General features: G+C 43.9%; 1 protein-coding gene across 3 annotated transcripts in view; it reads right to left on the reverse strand.

Annotated features, from left to right (window-relative positions):
- Positions 1-327: 327 nt before the first annotated feature.
- The window catches only part of pcnx1 (pecanex 1), a 264,945-nt gene continuing 246,751 nt past the window's right edge, over positions 328-18,521 (reverse strand). For all 3 annotated transcript variants that reach the window (XM_080203059.1, XM_080203058.1, XM_080203057.1), the window contains 5 exons: positions 16,450-16,724; positions 12,174-12,373; positions 7,668-8,104; positions 5,134-5,274; positions 328-1,606 (listed from right to left, as the gene is read on the reverse strand). In XM_080203059.1, the coding sequence (XP_080059185.1) occupies positions 1,466-1,606; positions 5,134-5,274; positions 7,668-8,104; positions 12,174-12,373; positions 16,450-16,724 (1,194 nt within the window). In that variant the 3' untranslated portion in view covers positions 328-1,465. The remainder of the gene's footprint in view (positions 1,607-5,133; positions 5,275-7,667; positions 8,105-12,173; positions 12,374-16,449; positions 16,725-18,521) is intronic.

Here is an 18,521-nt window from a genome sequence, read left to right on the forward strand (position 1 = left end):
ATCTGTAAGGAGAGAAAAGAGCTGATGTTTCAAGTCCAGATGACCCTTTGTCAAAGCTAAAAGGTGTAGAAAGTGGGAGCTTTTATCCAGTGGCTTCAGATTCCAGCATCTGCAGTAATTTGCTTTTATCCTTTATTATTACTCTTAACAAATATCTTAGTCTTTTCTATACATAAACTGTCAAAGACTCGATGCAGACTCAATAGCTGTCGGAGGAGTTGGTGCAGATTCAAAGGGCTGAATGGCTTCCTTCTGCAATGAAAGCTGTTTGTATACTACAGCATAAGGATTAAATAAAATTGGCGACAAATGCTACACCAAGGAGGATTTGCTTTATTATAAAATTGCTTTATTGATCATAGTTTCAATACTGTATTTAGTTTCAGATGCAGTACACTGCGGAAAAAAAAACATCTTCACTTAGGCTTCTGTCATCTTTGTTTTAAACATCAACTACATTATTTACAAGTTTTCTGTATACATACACATAAGCACCCGTCCCCTTGATATATGTTTTGTGGTGGTGGTGGTCATTTGATACACGAGGAAGGGGTTTAAATTGCACGGTCTGTGAGGAAACAGTGAACTGTATCCAGTCATTTTGCAATTCAGTCCAGCAAACCACTGCTGAACCCACTGTCAGCTTTTTAGTCTTAAAATTTCTTATCCCTGAATATACAGAAACAAAAGCTTTTATAACAAAAGAAAGGTTCACAGTAATAAATATCAAAAAAATTACACAACTGTATACAAGTTCTATTGAAACAATAAAAATAACTCCAAGTCAAAATAAAAAGAATAAAGGCGAGATTGGAGCATGACATGAGCTGATGATTAAATGTTCTCATCCCAAAAGGCATTTTAAAGTATAATGGCATTTATATAAATAAAAAGCTCTGAGCAATCCCAGAATATTTAGTGCATTGTTGTTAATTAGTGCAGTTGTCTTTAACACAGTCACAACTCAGAAGGAATGAGACAGTAGTGAAATGATCAAACTGGACATTATAGTTCTTTTGTATGGTCGATAGAATTCTAACCTATCAATAACTTCAAAAACAATATTTTCTTTTTTAAAGAGTTTTTAAACGTGCACTGCATGAAACTATGGCATTCTCAGTATTGGCAAATAAATAAACATGGACAAAATCCTCAACAGAATCTACCAAACAACTTAAGAAAAATGTTCTTTTAAAGCATATGAAATGCATAGAATTCTTTTAAATGTTTAAAAAAAAATAAAATATAGTTTTAGATCAGAGTTCTGCCTCCACACAATTTTCCTTTTTCACCTCAGAAGAGGTCCAACAGCGCAACATCCTTTGAAGCTTTTTACTGCACGGTGGGGGAAGTTTTAAATTCTGGATGTTCAAAGCCAGCCTCCAGCTGTTGCAGTAACGCATTTGGACCACAGGATGGCAGAGAATTATTCCAATTTCTATCTCCTACGACTGCTGCAAGAGTTTCAAACTTTGGCCCCCAGTTCCAGGACCCCAGACTCAATGATAGGAACGTACTTGTCTTCAATCTGAACCAGCAGGATCGTCTTGTCTATGTGCGACCTGCTACTTGGCTCTCTGCTGCAAGGCACCCAACGGTGAATCACCTAATTACACAGAAGGAAACAATGAACTGGTTAGGAAACAAATCTGGAATAGTGAAGAACTTTCCATGATCAAATGTGCAAATTATTCTGCCCAATGCTTTCTTTCATTTTGAATATACTAGTTTCCAGCTTAAAACTGCCTTGGAATATCATTCATGGTACGGTGGCACAGTGGTTAGTTAGCACTGCTGCCTCACAGCGCCAGGGACCTGGGTTTGATTCCTGGTTTGGGTTACTGTCTGTGCAGAGTTTGTACATTCTCCCCATGTCTGCGTAGGGTTTCCTCTGGGTGCTCCAGTTTCCTCCCACAGTCCAAAGATGTGCAGGTTAGGTGGATTGGCCATGCTAAATTGCCTCTTGTCAGGGGGACTGGCTAGGGTAAATGCTTGGGGTTATTGATGTAGGTGGGATTGTGGTCAGTGCACAGTCGATGGGCCAAATGGCCTCCTGCGCTGTAGGGTTCTATGATTTCACCATCGTTTTGTTTCCTTTTCCTCTTATTTCTTTCCCATCTTCCCATTGTTGAATTAATAATCAAGTGGACAGACAAAGGAGTTCATTTTAAAACCAGATAGGAGCATCAAAGAAATCCAAAAGTCACTGTTTCTACCCCACATCCCACTGCTGCAGAGCTCATTCCTCCTTCAGTACAACTGAGATTGGAGACCTACACTGAAGCAGCCATTGAGGATTTTCAATATGAAAATAAAAAGTTCCAACTGAAATCAGCAGTGACAAGTTTGATGTGTGGGCAAATGAAATGTTCTTATGTGTATGATGCACCGTTGTAGGTACAGTCAAATCTTGTGCAGCAAACCCCTCGGTAAATGCAATTCCCGAAATTGGAATTCCCAAAACTGGATCTTTGAACACAGTAAAAAGTCTCACAACACTAGGCTGAAGTCCAAAAGGTTTATTTGGAATTACGAGCTTTCAGAGCACTGCTCCTTCATCAGGGACAGCATTGTGGCACAGTGGTTAGCACTGCTGTCTCACAGTGTCAGGGACTCAGGTTTGATTCCAGCCTCGGGACACTGTCTGGAGTCTGCACACTCTCCCTGTGTCTGTGTGGGTTTCCTCCCACAGTCCAAAAATGTGCGGGTTCGATTGATTGGCCATGCTAAATTGATCCTAGTGTCAGGGGGTTATCAGGGTAACTATGTAAGGTTACGGGAATAGGGCCTGGGTGGGACTGTGGTCAGTGCAGACTTGATGGGCCAAATGGCCTCATTCTGCTCTGTAGGGATTCTTTGAGATGGTGTGAGATTTTACTGTGTCAACCCCAGTCCAATGCCGGCACCTCCACATCATGGATCTTAGAGGGGAGTCCCGGTTGCACTGGTCAGGGTTCTGTGTTGCAGCTCATTTGCTACCTTTTTGCTGCCCCTGCATGAAGGGTTGCACCAATTAAGATGACAACCTGATTGTGCTGCTTGACGCAAGATGACTCAGGAGAAGGAAGCAGGAATTGGTGTCAAGCAGGACTCCGGCAAGGTTATATGTCACAATGAGTACCATCACAAGCCAAGCTCAGTTTACAATGATACAGATTCAGCACCAATGACTCTATTCCCTTATTTTTGTATTGAGGCAGACTGCAGCACTGATCTGACATCTAATGTGCATGAAAGTGGCAGCTGGCTGGAGGGAAAACCTCTCTCTCAGTCTGTCTTAATCATTACTTGGCCTAAGTACATTTGGACTGTAAACTCATGTTGTTAACAGTTTGTGGCATAATCACAATTGGAAAGATACATATAACCTGACTGGAGTTCATTGTGGAAAACATGCATCTTTCTGTTCCTGTGTTTTGCCTGTCAGTACAGAGCAGACAATATCCCCTGTGTATTTAAGCTGTAAACAGGTTTTCATGTACCTGTCAAGTAATTTGAATTAGTACAGCATCGTCTCTGAACAGAATAGAGTCAAAATTCTGACTAAAAACCCTGCATGAAACTGAGTTTGAAGAATCCCAACACTGCAAATTACAAAGAACATAGATTGCAATACATTCAAAGAGTGAACACATCGTGGTGCTATGGCATACATTTTTGAACTGTATAAAATGCCTAGTGCTGCAGTGCTTACAGAACTTTCACGTGTGGTTCTCCCCTATTTATGCTACTTTTCACTGCCACTCTAATGAAGACCCATTTGAGGCTAGAGATGCACAATTCTGTAACCCTTGGCTTAGTGGTTCTTGCTTCAAAATCAAAGATCGAGGGTTCAATCCCATTCTAAAGACTCCAGTGCATAATCTTAACTATGCAGTAAAAGAAGTGTTGCACTCTAAGGGGTGTTGCACACTCAGTGGTGCAATGGTCAGCCTTTCAGATGAAACATTAACCAGAGGCTGTGTGTCTTTGGTTGACATAAGATGGAGATGGTGAGGTGGTCATAATGCCACTGAACTAATAATCCAGAGGTCTAGAACAATGGTCTTGGGGGACATGGGTTCAAATCCCACCAGGATAGCTGATGGAATTTAAACTTAATCAGAAAAATAATTTTATAAAGCTAGTCTTATCGATTGTTGTAAAAATCCACCTGGCTCAATAATGTCGATGAGGGAAGGAAATCTGCCGTCCTTACCTGGTCTGGCCTACATGGACTCCAGACCCAAAGCAACATGGTTGACTCTGAAATGGTCTAGTAAGCCAAGGGCAATTAGGGATGGCAACAAATTTATTTATTAGTGTCACAAGTAGGCTTATATTGACATTGCAATGAAGTTACTGTGAAAATCCCCTAGTCACCACACTCCAGCGCCAGTTCGGAGACACTAAGGAAGAATTTAGCACAGCCAATGCACCTAATCAGCACGTCTTTTGGCCTGTGGGAGGAAACCCACACAGACACAGGGAGAACATGCAGACTCTGCACAGACAGTGACCCAAGCAGTACTAACCACTGTGTCAGTGTGCCATCCATAATACTGGTCTTCACATCCCACGAAAGAATAAATATACAGATGAGTTCCTTATTATCTTACTGGGGAGGGTTTGTGGGGATTTGCTACGTGCAAATTATCTGCCCCACTTCCTACATTACAACAGTGATCCCAATTCAAAAGTGTTTCACTGGCTGAGTAGTCTTGAACATCCTGAGGACTGTTCTGAAACAGACCAATTATAGTTTCAGAGAGATTTAAAAAAAAATATGAGATAATTTGGAAACATCTGACTATCACTATTTACTAACGCTATTTGCAACACTGACATTAACTGAGCATTTTTATTTGAATCCTTCATTGTACTTGAATTCACCGCTATACTGAACTTCACTTTCGACTAATTCTTGATTATCAATAAACATAGTCTCATTTAACTTTGTTACTTCCTTTTGAAAACTCTAATATACATAATTGGTCTGAGATTATCTCCCTATCCTCCCATATACCAACTTTTATAATATTTCTCACTCCACTCTTGCTGATTTTTGAATTCTGTTCACTATCTTAACCAGTCACACGAGCACTTATGCTCTGTTCATTAAAATAAATGTTACTGACGGATACAGGAACTTACATTGCCTTCCATGCCCTCTTGAGGGCTCCAGTCTTTCCAGCTGATCCGACCAGCTCGCATGCGGATTACTTCATCTGGCCAGTGAAGCTCTCTCCTCTTGGACATGTTGATGGCTTCCATGACTTGGCCAGTGTCAATTATCTACAATTAAACAGGAAAAGAATCACTAGCACCATTGACTGGCAAACATTTTTCACAAGAATATCCAATCTAGCACCCAAACTGAAAATCCATCTATATTCTTCAGTTCTCAGCCCGAAGGCACATCCAGCCACATGCCACAACCTCCACCACAGGTAGGGCAAGGAAGCAGGTCCCAAATCCACTCAGGCAGAATGGGGATTGAACCGTGCACTGTTGGCTCCAACTGAGTCCTCCAAGCAATTCAAGTTGTGGTGGCAGCATACACTTTCACATGCATAGTGTAGCCTGGAGCAATGTGATGATGATAGTGATGATGGAGACTCCAATTTCTTTCCATCACATGGCTGACCGGGATTCTTACTACTCTTACCACTAGCTATCGCCATGTGTGCTAAGGATTTACTCAATGTGTTTGGTCCCATTATGAACGTGCTTCCTTGTCCATCAAGTCCTGGAGTGAGACTTGAATCTTAGCTTCTGGCTCAGAGATAGGGTGCTACTCACTGGGACTCTGACCTAATGAAGGAAATGCAATATAGTTCCAGATCAGAATAATTTGTGGCTTGAAGGGAAGCTCGGTTCCCATTCATCTGTTGTCCTTGTCCTTCTAGGTGGTAAAAGAATCATGTGTTTGAAAGGTACTACTGAAGCAGCCTTGGCGAGAGTGCTTCTTATAGATGACACATGTTGGTGCCTCTGCTCTGAATGTTTAAGGTGAATGCTCTGAATGAATGTTTAAGGTGGTGGATGAATGCCAATCAATGTTTTGGGATATTTTGGCCTTGGAGGGAGTGCAGAGGAGGTTTACTAGGCTGATGCCGGAGTTGAGGGGGTTGAGCTATGAGGAGAGGCTGAATAAATTAGGCTTGTACTCGTTAGAGTTTAGAAGAATGAGGGGAGATCTCATTGAGACGTATAAGATGATGAATGGGATGGATAGGATAGAGGTGGAGAGACTCTTCCCGCTCAGAAAGGATAGTAGGACTAGGGGGCACAGCCTCAAGATAAAGGGGGGGGTGGTTTAGAACAGAGTTGAGGAGGAACTTCTTCACTCGAAGGGTGGTGAATCTCTGGAATTCTCTGCCCGTTGAAGTGGTGGAGGCTACCTCGCTAAATATTTTTAAGACGCGGGTTGATGGGTTTTTAATAAGTGAGGGGATTAAGGGTTATGGGGAGAGGGCGGGAATGTGGAACTGAGCCACGACAGATCAGCCATCATCTTATTGAATGGCGGGGCAGGCTCGAAGGGCTAGTTGGCCTACTCCTGCTCCTATTTCTTATGTTCTTATGTTTAAGGCATTAAGCTTCTTGAGTGTTGTCGGACCTACTCTCATCCAGGCAAATGGGCAAAATTCCAAGACACTTCTGAGTTATGCCTTCTGTAGACAGTAGACAGGGTTTTAGGGATTCAGGGTGAGTTACTTGGCACAGAATTTCCAGCCTCTGATGTGCTCTTGTAGCCACATAGATACGGCTGGTGTAGTTAAGTTTCTGGTCAATAGTAACCACCAGGATGTTGATAATGGGGAATTCAAATGCTATTGAAAGTCAAGGGGAGGAGATTAGAGTTCTCTGATGGAGACGGTATTTGTATGGCACAAATATTATTTACCACAGTTATCTGCCCAGGTCTGAATGTTGTCAAGGCCTTGCTTAAGGGGACCAAAGGATATGGGGGGTAGGTGGGGTCAAGCTATTGAGTTGGATGATCAGCCATGATCATAATGAATGGCAGAACAGGCTCAAAAGGCCAAATGGCCTCCTCCTGCTGCTATTTTGTGTGTTTCTAATTCAACATGAATTACTACAGTACGTCGTTGCGAATGGTACTGAACATTCTATTGTCAGAAGTGAACATCCCCGCTTTTGACTTTATGATGTAGAGAAAGTCACTGATAAAACAGTTGAGGATGGGAAGGCCTAGGACAGTACGCTGAAGAACTCCTGCAATGATGTTCCATTGCTGAGATGATTGGCCTCCAACAACTACAACCATCTTCCTTTGTGCTGGAACATGAATTCAATTAGTGCAGAATTCTCTCCCCGAGTCCCAAGCTCCAGATACTAAAAGATCATGTACTGATTTAAGACTTATCCATCGGTGAGGCAACGACACAAGAACAGCTCTTTCCACTGTCAAGGCTCAAAACATGACATTAGCCAGCGATAATGTAAACACAATTAGAACGGAGCTGTGTGAGCTTCTTCAGTGGGGTCCCAAGCTCAGAGCTCACTTGTCCCTGGGCTTAACTTAGAAGATGAGTGGCTCCAGAGTAGCTTCCTTGGGCGGCTTTAAGATACAACTTCTTTTAATGTAGGAACCACAACAGGAAATGTTTACTGCTGTGTCATTTTGCTTGTGTGAAATACATTTCTCAATGAGTACATACCTGGACTCTGTAGTTAATCTCCTCCTTCTTGGCAGGTGTGTTAAACGCTGTGCTCGAGTTGCTGCCGGGCTGAATGTCTACACTGGGGACACCTTCTGCTCCTAGAAGTCCTGCCAGTGTGTTGCGTTTGCAGATGGGAATGCTCTGGCTGGAGCTGCTGGACGAGGGCAGGCCGCACTGTATGCTCAGAGTGCCCGTTTGGCTTGATGGTTCTATCTGGTTTACCATGGACAGTCGGGACTGGATTGAGCTGGGCAGATTTCGCAAAGACAACTGGCTGGTTGAGGAACGGCGGCATGGCACCAGGCCAGTGGCAGATGTCCGTAAGGAAGAATGACGGGTGTTATATCGATATGAAGACTGGCTGGCAACTGAGGCACGTGCAGGGGAATGTCTGACGAGGCTGGATTGCACTGAGTGACTGCTGTGGCTGGTGCCTGTTGAAATCAACAACAAATAACTCTTTGTACAATAAAAACTGAAAGTGCTATTAAAATTCATTATGTCTGGTAAATCTGTGAAGGTGGTCCCATAAACATTCTAAGTCATAGCATTTTGATAATATACAATTATGATTACATCTTCGTGTTATAATAAATCAACTATTAGCAACATGTAATTTCAAGAAATTATCCTCCCCTTAACCAATGACTTGCCATATTCGAATGTCCAATAATAAACTCAAACCAAGAGAGGATGTTGACTGAATGAGAAGTAGGTGAGAGTTACATTTTTTGCTTACTTTCAATATTCAACAATTTCACCCTCATAAAAATGATTCAAATTAAGAGGAGGAAAGACCTTCTGAATTTTTTTCCACTGCATAACTCTATAGAGGAAATCTGGAGGAAATATGGATTATGATTTAAGCTCCATCTAAAGCTGTAATAAACAATTAAATTCAAACTCTAGTTCCTTCTGTAAATCATATGCGCCGTCTCTCACTCACAAACACTCCACTTTAAAAAAAGTCAATGAAAACTTTTCATCAGTAAATCACTTTAATTTATCCTGCAGCTTTTCATCAGAGTATTTGAAAATAGATTTTGGAACAGACAGAGAAATATTTTCATGCCATTGATGTGTACTGGAAATTGTCCAAACTGCACTCATTCAGACTGCAGCATCCACCTTCGGCTAAACAAAATATCAGCTTATTTCATTTATTAGTGTCACAAGTAAGTTTACATTAACACTGCAATGAAGTTACTGTGAAAATCCCCTAGCCACCACACTCTGGCACCTGTTCGGGTACACTGAGGGACAATTTAGCAGGGTCAATGCACTTAACCAGCACGTCTTTCAGACTGTGGGAGAAAACTGGAGCACCAGAGGAAATCCATGCAGACACGAGTAGAATGTGTAAACTTCACACAGACAGTGACCCACACTGAGAATCAAACCCAGGTCCCTGGCGCTGTAAGGCAGCAGTGCTAACCACTGTACCACCATGCCGCCCCGGGTGGTCAAAGCCTAGGTTTTGCAAGAAGCTGAAACTTTTGTGAAAATTGTAATGAAACCATTAATAGGCCCACAATTTCTCCCAGTCCTCCAATGCTGCAAAAAGTTAAAATTCATGACCAGGTTTTTAACCCATGTGTTCAAATCCCTCAATGCCCTCGCCTCTTTCAATCTCTTTAAACTCCAGCAGCATTACACAGCTCCTTTCTTCTGATTCCAGCCTCTGTGCATCCTTCTCCCACCTTGTTTAATTATTGGTGGCCACTTAAGTCCCAGATTGTGAATTTCTCTCCCTGAATAATTCTGCGTCTCCACCTTCCTCTCTGCTTTAGGACCCTTCCTCTGTACCTCTTTTTAAATTTTTTGATCATCCTTCCTAACATTGCCTTGGGCTCTGTGCCCAGTTTCCCTGTACAGCCTTATGAAACACAGTGGGGATGTTTTTGGTCACATTAAAAGCATTATAAAAATGTTCGTGTTGTAAAAATATGACGCAGAAAACAAGGAGGTTAATTTATGCAGGAAGTGCAAGCTGCAAGATTTTAAATAGATATTGACAATAGAAGTGTTATCCATCGCCTCAGAGAAAGACAAAAGAACGCAATCTAGTTATGGAATTTAATGGACAATTATTCCCCTTTTTTTATCTCCTTTGCAAGCTGCAGAGGTTAAGCAAATGTCATTTTGTTATTTATTTGATGCAGTTCCACTTCCAAGACTGTTCTTGCATTTTTTTTATATATATATCCCTCAGCAGGTTGCCGTAGCGGTTTAAAAATTCATAGCTGCTGGTCTTATTCCAAAATAAACTGGCTGCCAACTTTATAAGTGGACCAATTATAAAATCTGCATTTCTATGAAATTGTGTGCTTGTCTCTCTCTGGAGCCTATTACCACAGAAAGAATGTCTTGTATTACACTTTGCAAGATCACACAAAGTCTCTCAAGACTTTATGGCCAATTTTTGAAGTGGTCACTGCTGTAAACGCTGGAAAAGTGGCAGCCAGTTTGTGCACAGCAAGGTCTCATGTACATCAATTGGAGCAGAAAAGCTCATAGAATCCCTACAGTGCAGAAGGAGGCCATCCGGCCCATTGATTCTGCACCGAAAACAATCCCATCCAGACCCTATCCCCATAATCCCACATATTTACCCTGCTAGTTCCCCTGACATAAGGGCAATTAACATGGCCAATCAACCTAACCTGTACAGCTTTGGGCTGTAGGAGGAAACTGGAGAACGCAGACACAGAACAATGTGCAAACTCCACACAGTTAGTCACCTGAGGCCAGAATTGAACCCAGATCCTTGACGTTGAGGCAGCAATGCTAACCGCTGTGCCGCCCCTGTTTTAGTGATGTTAGGATGGCACGGTGGTGCAGTGGTTAGCACCACTACCTCATAACGCCAGGGACCCATGTTCGATTCCCAATTTGGGTCACTGTTTTTGTGGAGTTCGCAGGTTCGCCCCGTGTCTGCGTGGGTTTCTGCTGGGCGCTCCAGTTTCCTCTCACAGTCTGAAAGATATGCTGGTTAAGTGCGTTGGTCTTGCTAAATTGTCCCTTAGTGTCAGGAGGACCAGCTAGGGTAAAGGTATGGGGTTATGGGGATAGGGCTTCGGGTGAGATTGCATATGGTGTGGACATGATGGGCCGAATGGCCTCACTCCGCACTACATGATTCTATTCTATGATGTCAGGTGAAGGGTAGACATTGGCCAGAAGACTAGGAGAACTTAGAACCATAGAAAATTACAGCTCAGAAACAGGCCTTTTGGCCCTTCTTGTCTGTGCCAAACCATTTTTTGCCTACTCCCACTGACCTGCACTTGGACCATATCCCTCCACATCCCCCTCATCCACGAACCCGTCCAAGTTTTTCTTAAATGTTAAAAGTGACCCTGCATTTACCACTTTATCCGGCAGCTCATTCCACACTCACACCACTCTCTGCGTGAAGTACCCCCCTAATATTCCTTTAAACTTTTCTCCTTTCACCCTTAACCCATGCCCTCTGGTTTTTCTCTCCCCTAGCCTCAGTGGAAAAAGCCTGCATGCATTCACTCCATCTACACCCACCAAAATCTTATACACCTCTATCAAATCTCCCCTCATTCTTTTACGCTACAGGGAATAAAGTCCTAACCTATTCAACCTCTCTCTCTAACGCAGCTTCTCAAGTCCTGGCAACATCCTTGTGAACGTTCTCTGTACTCTTTCAACCTTATTTACATCCTTTCTGTAACTAGGTGACCAAAACTGTACACAATACTCTAAATTCGGCCTCATCAATGCCTTATACAACTTTTATAACACTCTTTATGCTCGATACTCCGATTTATAAAGGCCAATGTACCAAAAGCACTCTTTACGACCCTATCCACGTGTGACATCACTTTTAGGGAATTCTGTACCTGTATTCCCAGAACCCTCTATTCAACTGCACTCTTCAGAGTCCTACCATTTATCTGGTACGTTCTACTTTGGTTTGTCCTTCCAAAGTGCAATACCTCACACTTGTGTGCGTTGTTGTTCTTGTTCAAAATTGCACAATTGGATCATTCACGTCTATTTGTGAAGGTAGTCAGGACCTCAGTTACATATTGTGTGTGACAGAGAGCCACACTAACAGTCCCTTAATATTGCTAGCTGATATTTTGTGCTCATACCTGTGTTGGAGCTTGAATACTAAACCCTCTATAACAGGCGAGAGTGCAACCCACTGAGTCAAAGCTAATATCAAAGATATAAAAATACACATCAAACAATACCGACTGAACAGTAGAGGTGTCATTTTTAATCTGTCATGCTGATTTAAAGAGTCTAAAAGCAAGATGAGCTGTTTGATGTTTACCAAAACGCCTCCTGGATATGCCAGTGAATGTTTGTCCTTGAGATTAGGCTGCATCAAGTACATCTTCTGAAAGATGTGGAGAGTCCAGTGTCCTCTAACTGTTCACTGCTTATCAGATCTGCAATGGACCATCAGAATAAACTGAACCCATCATTAATGGTGCTGTGTAATACAGAATAACAAAACCTTACCCAATATGGGTGGGTTAGATGTGACTGGAGGCTGGAGACCTGCTCCAGGCCCATATCCAGCTGGTCCAGAACCTCCGTGGGAAGTACTACTTTGGGACTCATTTGCAGTTACATTATTACTGGCACTGGAGACTCCACCCGCATCCGAATCCTCAATATTTCCACCACTGTTACAACCGGCACCACATCCTTTCCGTAACCTGAAGACGACACATACAAACAGTTAAGAGTCTGTGGATTCCTGCGTAGACTTTGTTAAGCAAGTGCATGTCACCTTCTAACAGGGGAGCACTGTACTGCAGGACAGTGGCAGATCAGGGCAGTTTATTGAGTTCTTTCTTACAACACACAAATAACCCTGTCTCAGTTGAGGTATCTGTGCAGCTCCTGAGCAGAGCAAGATAAACTATTGCACGTTTGCAAATTTCTGCTGTGTTCTCAGCTAACATTGGATCGCATCAGTCTTTAAGTTTTTCCACCTGTTCTCACTGGAAACCTGTTTTGTACCACTTAATGACAATGTATAGCGATGAGACAATTTCTGCACATTTGGACAACATAGGGCCCAATTTTACCATCAAGTTGCACCCATTTCTGGGTGGAAAAACTTGGTAAGGTCATGTGTGAGGCGAGAAGTGTGATCTGTGTCCACCTCCGCGCTGGTTCTCCCTTTGGCAAGGCCCAAAAATGGCAGTGATCGGGACCATGCCCGAAATGGGCATGACAGCCATTTCAATGCATTTGCATGCATTTAAATTGACTTAATGGGCTGCACGCCCAACCTTACCAGCATTTTCCCCTTCACCACTGCATTCGCCCATCTAGAATTGGTGCAAAACAGACATGCTCCACAAAAGTCCAATTCAGGCACTCCAGCTAGCGAGGAGGTAAGTGCCGAGCCTCTGACGGCTCTCTGCTTGCGATTGGTGAGGGGAAGGAGATCCGCTGACACTCTGCTTGAGATCGGTGGGGGGATGAAGAGGGGGGGAGCTGTGATCAGTCTGGGCAGAATGGTGGGTGGATAAGAGGGTCACTAATGTTGTGGGGATGGGCTAATATCTGCCAGGCGGGGGGGGGGGGGGGGGGGGGGGGGGTGCATTATCCGATCCAGGAGTGGAGTGGCAAGGAAGCCGCATTCTATATCTTTTTTTCTGTGCATGCACAGTTGGAGGCGCCGATTGGAGCTGCAGGGTTTCGGGCGTGTTAAGCTCTGCCCACAGGCTTGTGCAGCGCAATTAGGAATCGCTGATATTTTTTCCAGCAGAGTGCAGATGGGAGCACCTGAGAACCTAAAAGTCAGATCTGAAACACTCCCAGCACTTAGAATCAAAATGGTAAAATAGGGCCCAGAGTTTGCAGCAAGCTGTCTTCTAATTTTCTCCATTATCTTCCAAATAAAATTCCGGCAATATTGTCAGTTTGATATCGATAGTGTCAATATTGAAGGAGGCATATGGCATGCTTGCCTTTACAGGACGGCGTATAGAGTATAAAAATTGGCATCTGATGTTACAGCTGTATAGAACGTTGGTTAGGCCACATTTGGAGTACTGCATCCAGTTCTGGTCGCCGCACTACCAGAAGGACATGGAGGCTTTGGAGATAGTGCAGATGAGGTTTACCAGGACGTTGCCTGGTATGGTGGGTCTTAGCTATGAGGAGAGATTGGGTAAACTGGGGTTGTTCTCTCTGGAAAGACGGAGAATGAGAGGAGACCTAATAGAGGTATATAAAATTATGAGGGGTATGGATAGGATGAACAGTGGGAAGCTTTTTCGCAGGTCGGAGGTGACAAACACGAGGGGTCACAGGTTCAAGGTGAGGGGGGCGAGGTTTAACTCAGGTATCAGAGGGACGTATTTTACAGAGGGCCTGGAATACACTGCCAAGCAGGGTGGTGGAGGCGGACACACTGGGATCGTTTAAGACTTATCTGGATAGTCACATGAGCAAACTGGGAATGGAGGGATACAGAAGAATGGTCTAGTTGGACCAATGAGCGGCACAGGCTTGGAGGGCCGAAGGACCTGTTTCCTGTGCTGTATTGTTCTTTGTTCTTGTTGTTCGCACCAAAATGGTAGAAATACTTTGTACTAATATCATGCCATCCTTAATATGAGTTCAAATCACCCAGTACTAAGTTTTAGTGGAAAAAGAGACTTCATCCCATCAGTATGCATCAGACTCAAAGCCAATTTTGTTCCCGATACCTAAAACATACCTTCAAGCAAGTTGTGAACTAGCATGAACTGTCCAAACCAATGAGAGGGAACCAGCATTATTGTAATCAATAGGAGTTTTGTTTGGTAAATGTTAAGTGTACTCATCAAGGTGAGATATGTAACTTATTCTCATTCTGGTACTGCACCATCTGCAGGCCAGTTTCAAGGTTGTCCTATCCTCTATCATTGAACTATTGTATGTAGACAATGCTTGTGCCTGCTCACACTCAGAGGCCAAACCCCAAGGCATTGTCAACGTCTTCACCGAAGTGTACAAGAACATGGGCCTTACACTAAACATCCATAAGACAAAGGTCCTCCACCAACCCGTCCCACCGCACAGCACTGTCCCCCACCAACCTGTCCCACCGCACAGCACTGTCCTCCACCAACCTGTCCCACCGCACAGCACTGTCCTCCACCAACCTGTCCCACCGCACAGCACTGTCCTCCACCAACCTGTCCCACCGCACGGCACTGTCCTCCACCAACCTGTCCCACCGCACGGCACTGTCCTCCACCAACCTGTCCCACCACACAGCAGTGTCCTCCACCAACCTGTCCCACCACACAGCAGTGTCCTCCACCAACCTGCCCCACCACACAGCACTGCCCACCAATTAACAAAATCCATGAAAAGGCCTTGCACAACGTAGACCATTTTCTAAACCTTGGGAGCCTACTGTCACCAAGGGCAGACATCGACGACAAGGTTCAACACCACCTTCAGTGTGCCAACACAGCCTTCCCTTGCCTTAGGAACAGAATGTTTAAATGCCAGGGCCTCAGACCCTGCACCCAAGCTTATGGCCTACAACAACATCTATCTTCCTAAATGGCTCAGATAAATGGACTATGGACACAGGCACTTCAAAACCCTGGAGAAGTGACATTAGCACTGCCTCTGCAAAATTCTGCAAATCCATTGGCAGGATAAGCACACCAAAGTCAGTGTTCTTGCTCAGGCCAATATCCCCAGCACTGAAGCACTGACCAGACTCGAGCAGCCCCACATCACCCACATGCCTGACAGAAGGCTCCCGAAACAAGTGCTCTGCCCAAAGCTTCTACATGGCAAGCGCACTTCAGGAGGGCTCAAGAAATGTTTCAAGGAGATCCTCAAAACCTCCTTAGAAAAGTGCAACATGCCCACCAACACTTGGGAATCCTTGGCCCAAGATCATCCAAAGTGAGGAAAAATAATCTGGGAAGAAGCTGAACGCTTTGGGTTTCATTGCCCAGAGCAAGCTGAAGCTAAGTGTCGACAGCAAAAGGAATACATGGCAACCTTAGCACTTCACCCACCCAGATACCTCACTTATCCGGAGACCCCACCCACCCGCTCCTGCAACCACTGTCTGCCCCAGCTGTGATAGAGACTGCAGTCACACTCTGAACAGCTCCGTCACCTGAGAACTCATTTAGCGTGGAAGCAAATCATTCCTCAACCCCGAGGGGCGTTCTAAGGAAGAGAAAAGTATTCATCAGGATGAGGGATGTGACATGTTGTCATTCAGGTACTCATATACAAATATCAAGCATTTCCAGGTCAGGGGAACGTGCTAAATATGAAGTAAAACTTTCGTTCTGAAATGAATAATGCTTAGCTAACCCAAGAGGAGGTAACATCCAATTCGATCAGACACAACCTTCTGTCCAACTTCTATATCATCGATAACAGGCTGAGTTTCATGACTTGTGTCTTATTTGATATTTTCTGTTCATAAAATTCCCACAATGCAGAAAGAAGCCATTCGGCCCATCGAGTCTGGACCGACCACAGGGTCAATTTACCATGACCAATCAACCTAACTCGCACATCTTTGGAGTGTGGGAGGAAACCGGAGCACCCAGAGAAAACCTACGCAGACATGGAGAGAATGTGCAAACTCCACACAGGCAATGAGTGACCCGAGGCCAGAATCAAACCTGGATCCCTGGCGCTGTGAGACAGTAGTGCTAACCACTGTGCCGCCCCAGTTTTCAGTTGCTACAGAAAAGTATATATTGCATATTTTTATGAAAGAAAGTTAAATTTTGAGAGATGCCCTTACCTGTGCCACGTAGACACAATGAAATTCTTTATGTTTGTGATACTTATGGGTCCTCCCAGGATGGTTTTTAGCTGCTCATGCGTATCAGAGTAGGACGTTGTGAGTGGAGAAACATAGATTGGGTAACCAATTGGCTGGTCACACGAAGAGTTTATCATGTTCCTTAAGGCTTGTTTTGCATTTTGGATGCTTCCTCGTTCTGGATTGCGGTTTCGCAGGAAAACCAGCTCCTGCTGCTGTCCAGCCCACAATCCCCGGACACATTCCTTGTTCACCTGCACACACAGATGGACAAAACGTGTGAAAAATGACAGCAGAGAGATCATTCATTAGTGCTTTCCACCCTCTTCCAATTCTTAGTTTTAGCTTTAGAATCTGACGCCGATGTCATACGTGACTTGCGCTGCAAAGTCAGCAGGTATTTTGACCCATTTGGTACGAGTGATGATGCATATGTCGCAAAACTCTCCATGCTCTGAATCTCAAAGCAACTCACATGTAAGTTTAGTTTTAGTTTATTTATTAGTGTCACAAGTAGGCTTACATTAACACCACAATGAAGTTACTGTGAAAATCCCCTAGTTGCCACACTCATGCACCTGTTTGGGTACACTAAGGGACAATTTAGCATGGCCAGTGCACCTAACCAGCATGTCTTTCGGATTGTGGGAGGAAACCGGAGCACCAGAAAAAAATCCATGCAGACATGGAGGAGAATGCGCAAACTCCAAACGGACAGTGAGTGACCCAAGCTGGGAATCGAACTCAGGTCCCTGGCACAGTGAGACAGTAGCGCTAACCACCGCACCACTGGGCTGCCCCATGACCATGAGACACAGGAGCCAAATTGAGTCACTCGGCCCATCGAGTCTGCTCCATCATTCAAGCGTGGCCAATATTTTTCTTATTCCCCTTCTCCTGTCTTTTCCCCATAACCCCTGATCCCTCTGATGTGTGCACCCATACAAGTGCCCGTGGAAACTGGTGGTACGAAATTAAGGGTAGTAAGAGCTCAAGATATGGAGCTAGTATTACTGCCAGCTTCCACCAGTAAGTGAGATCATTTATGATCATTGAATTCTCCAGCATTGTGACAAGTCTTCACGAGTGACAAATTAGCTTGAGCCTAATGGACAAAAACCACCACCAGCACAAGAAACACTAATTACAAAGGCAAAATACTCCAGGTACCGGACCAGCATGTGCTCAATTTAATAAATACATCCCTTTACAGCAATCCATCAAAATTCAAATGCTTGAGGTGATTTATTGGAATGAAAGGAGTTCTTAGGGCAGCAGGAGGATGATACAAGTTGCGCACATCATGTCAAAGAGAATTAGACACTGCACTGTCCTACATATGGGTTACTGATCTTTACAAACATGTGTCACTTCTGTCTTTCCCCATTAAAAATAAAAAAAAATATAATACCCCAGCAGGAAGCTCTCACCCAAAGCTATTCCTAGAAGGAAACATTGAGAAATTATGACGCATTTTTTATTCTGTTTTTTCACAGGGTTTAAATGGACATTTGGCTTGCGGGTGTGTGTATGTGAAGCAGATATCCTGCCTGTTCAAAGGGCCATCATCATGTTACGGTAGGAAATAACAAATTCTGTTATTAGTGGTTGAAACTGAAATGCTCAAGTCGTTTAAAATGTACTTGGATCTGCATCCCACAAGGTGACAGACAAGGTGGGAATGAAATTAGTAGCTAATTTTCATAGAATCCCTACAGTGCAGAAGGAGGCCACTCAGTCCATCGAGTCTGCACTAAACACAATCCCACCCAGGCCCTATCCCCATGCATTTAACCTCACTAGTCTCCCTGACACTAAGGGGCAATTTAGCATGGACAATCAACCTAACCCGCATATCTTTGGATTGTGGAGGTCACTGAGTATCTTCAAGACAGAGATAGATAGGTTCATGATTATTAAGGGGATCAGGGGTTATGGGGAAAATGCGGGAGAATGGGGATGAGAAAAATATCAACCAATATTGAATGGCGGAGCAGACTCGATGGGCTGAGTGGTCTACTACTCCTGTATCTTGTGGTCTTATGAAACTG

This window comes from Carcharhinus amblyrhynchos, chromosome 14 (genome assembly GCF_965287045.1).
Source record: "Carcharhinus amblyrhynchos chromosome 14, sCarAmb.v2.hapA, whole genome shotgun sequence".
Lineage (NCBI taxonomy): Eukaryota > Metazoa > Chordata > Chondrichthyes > Carcharhiniformes > Carcharhinidae > Carcharhinus > Carcharhinus amblyrhynchos.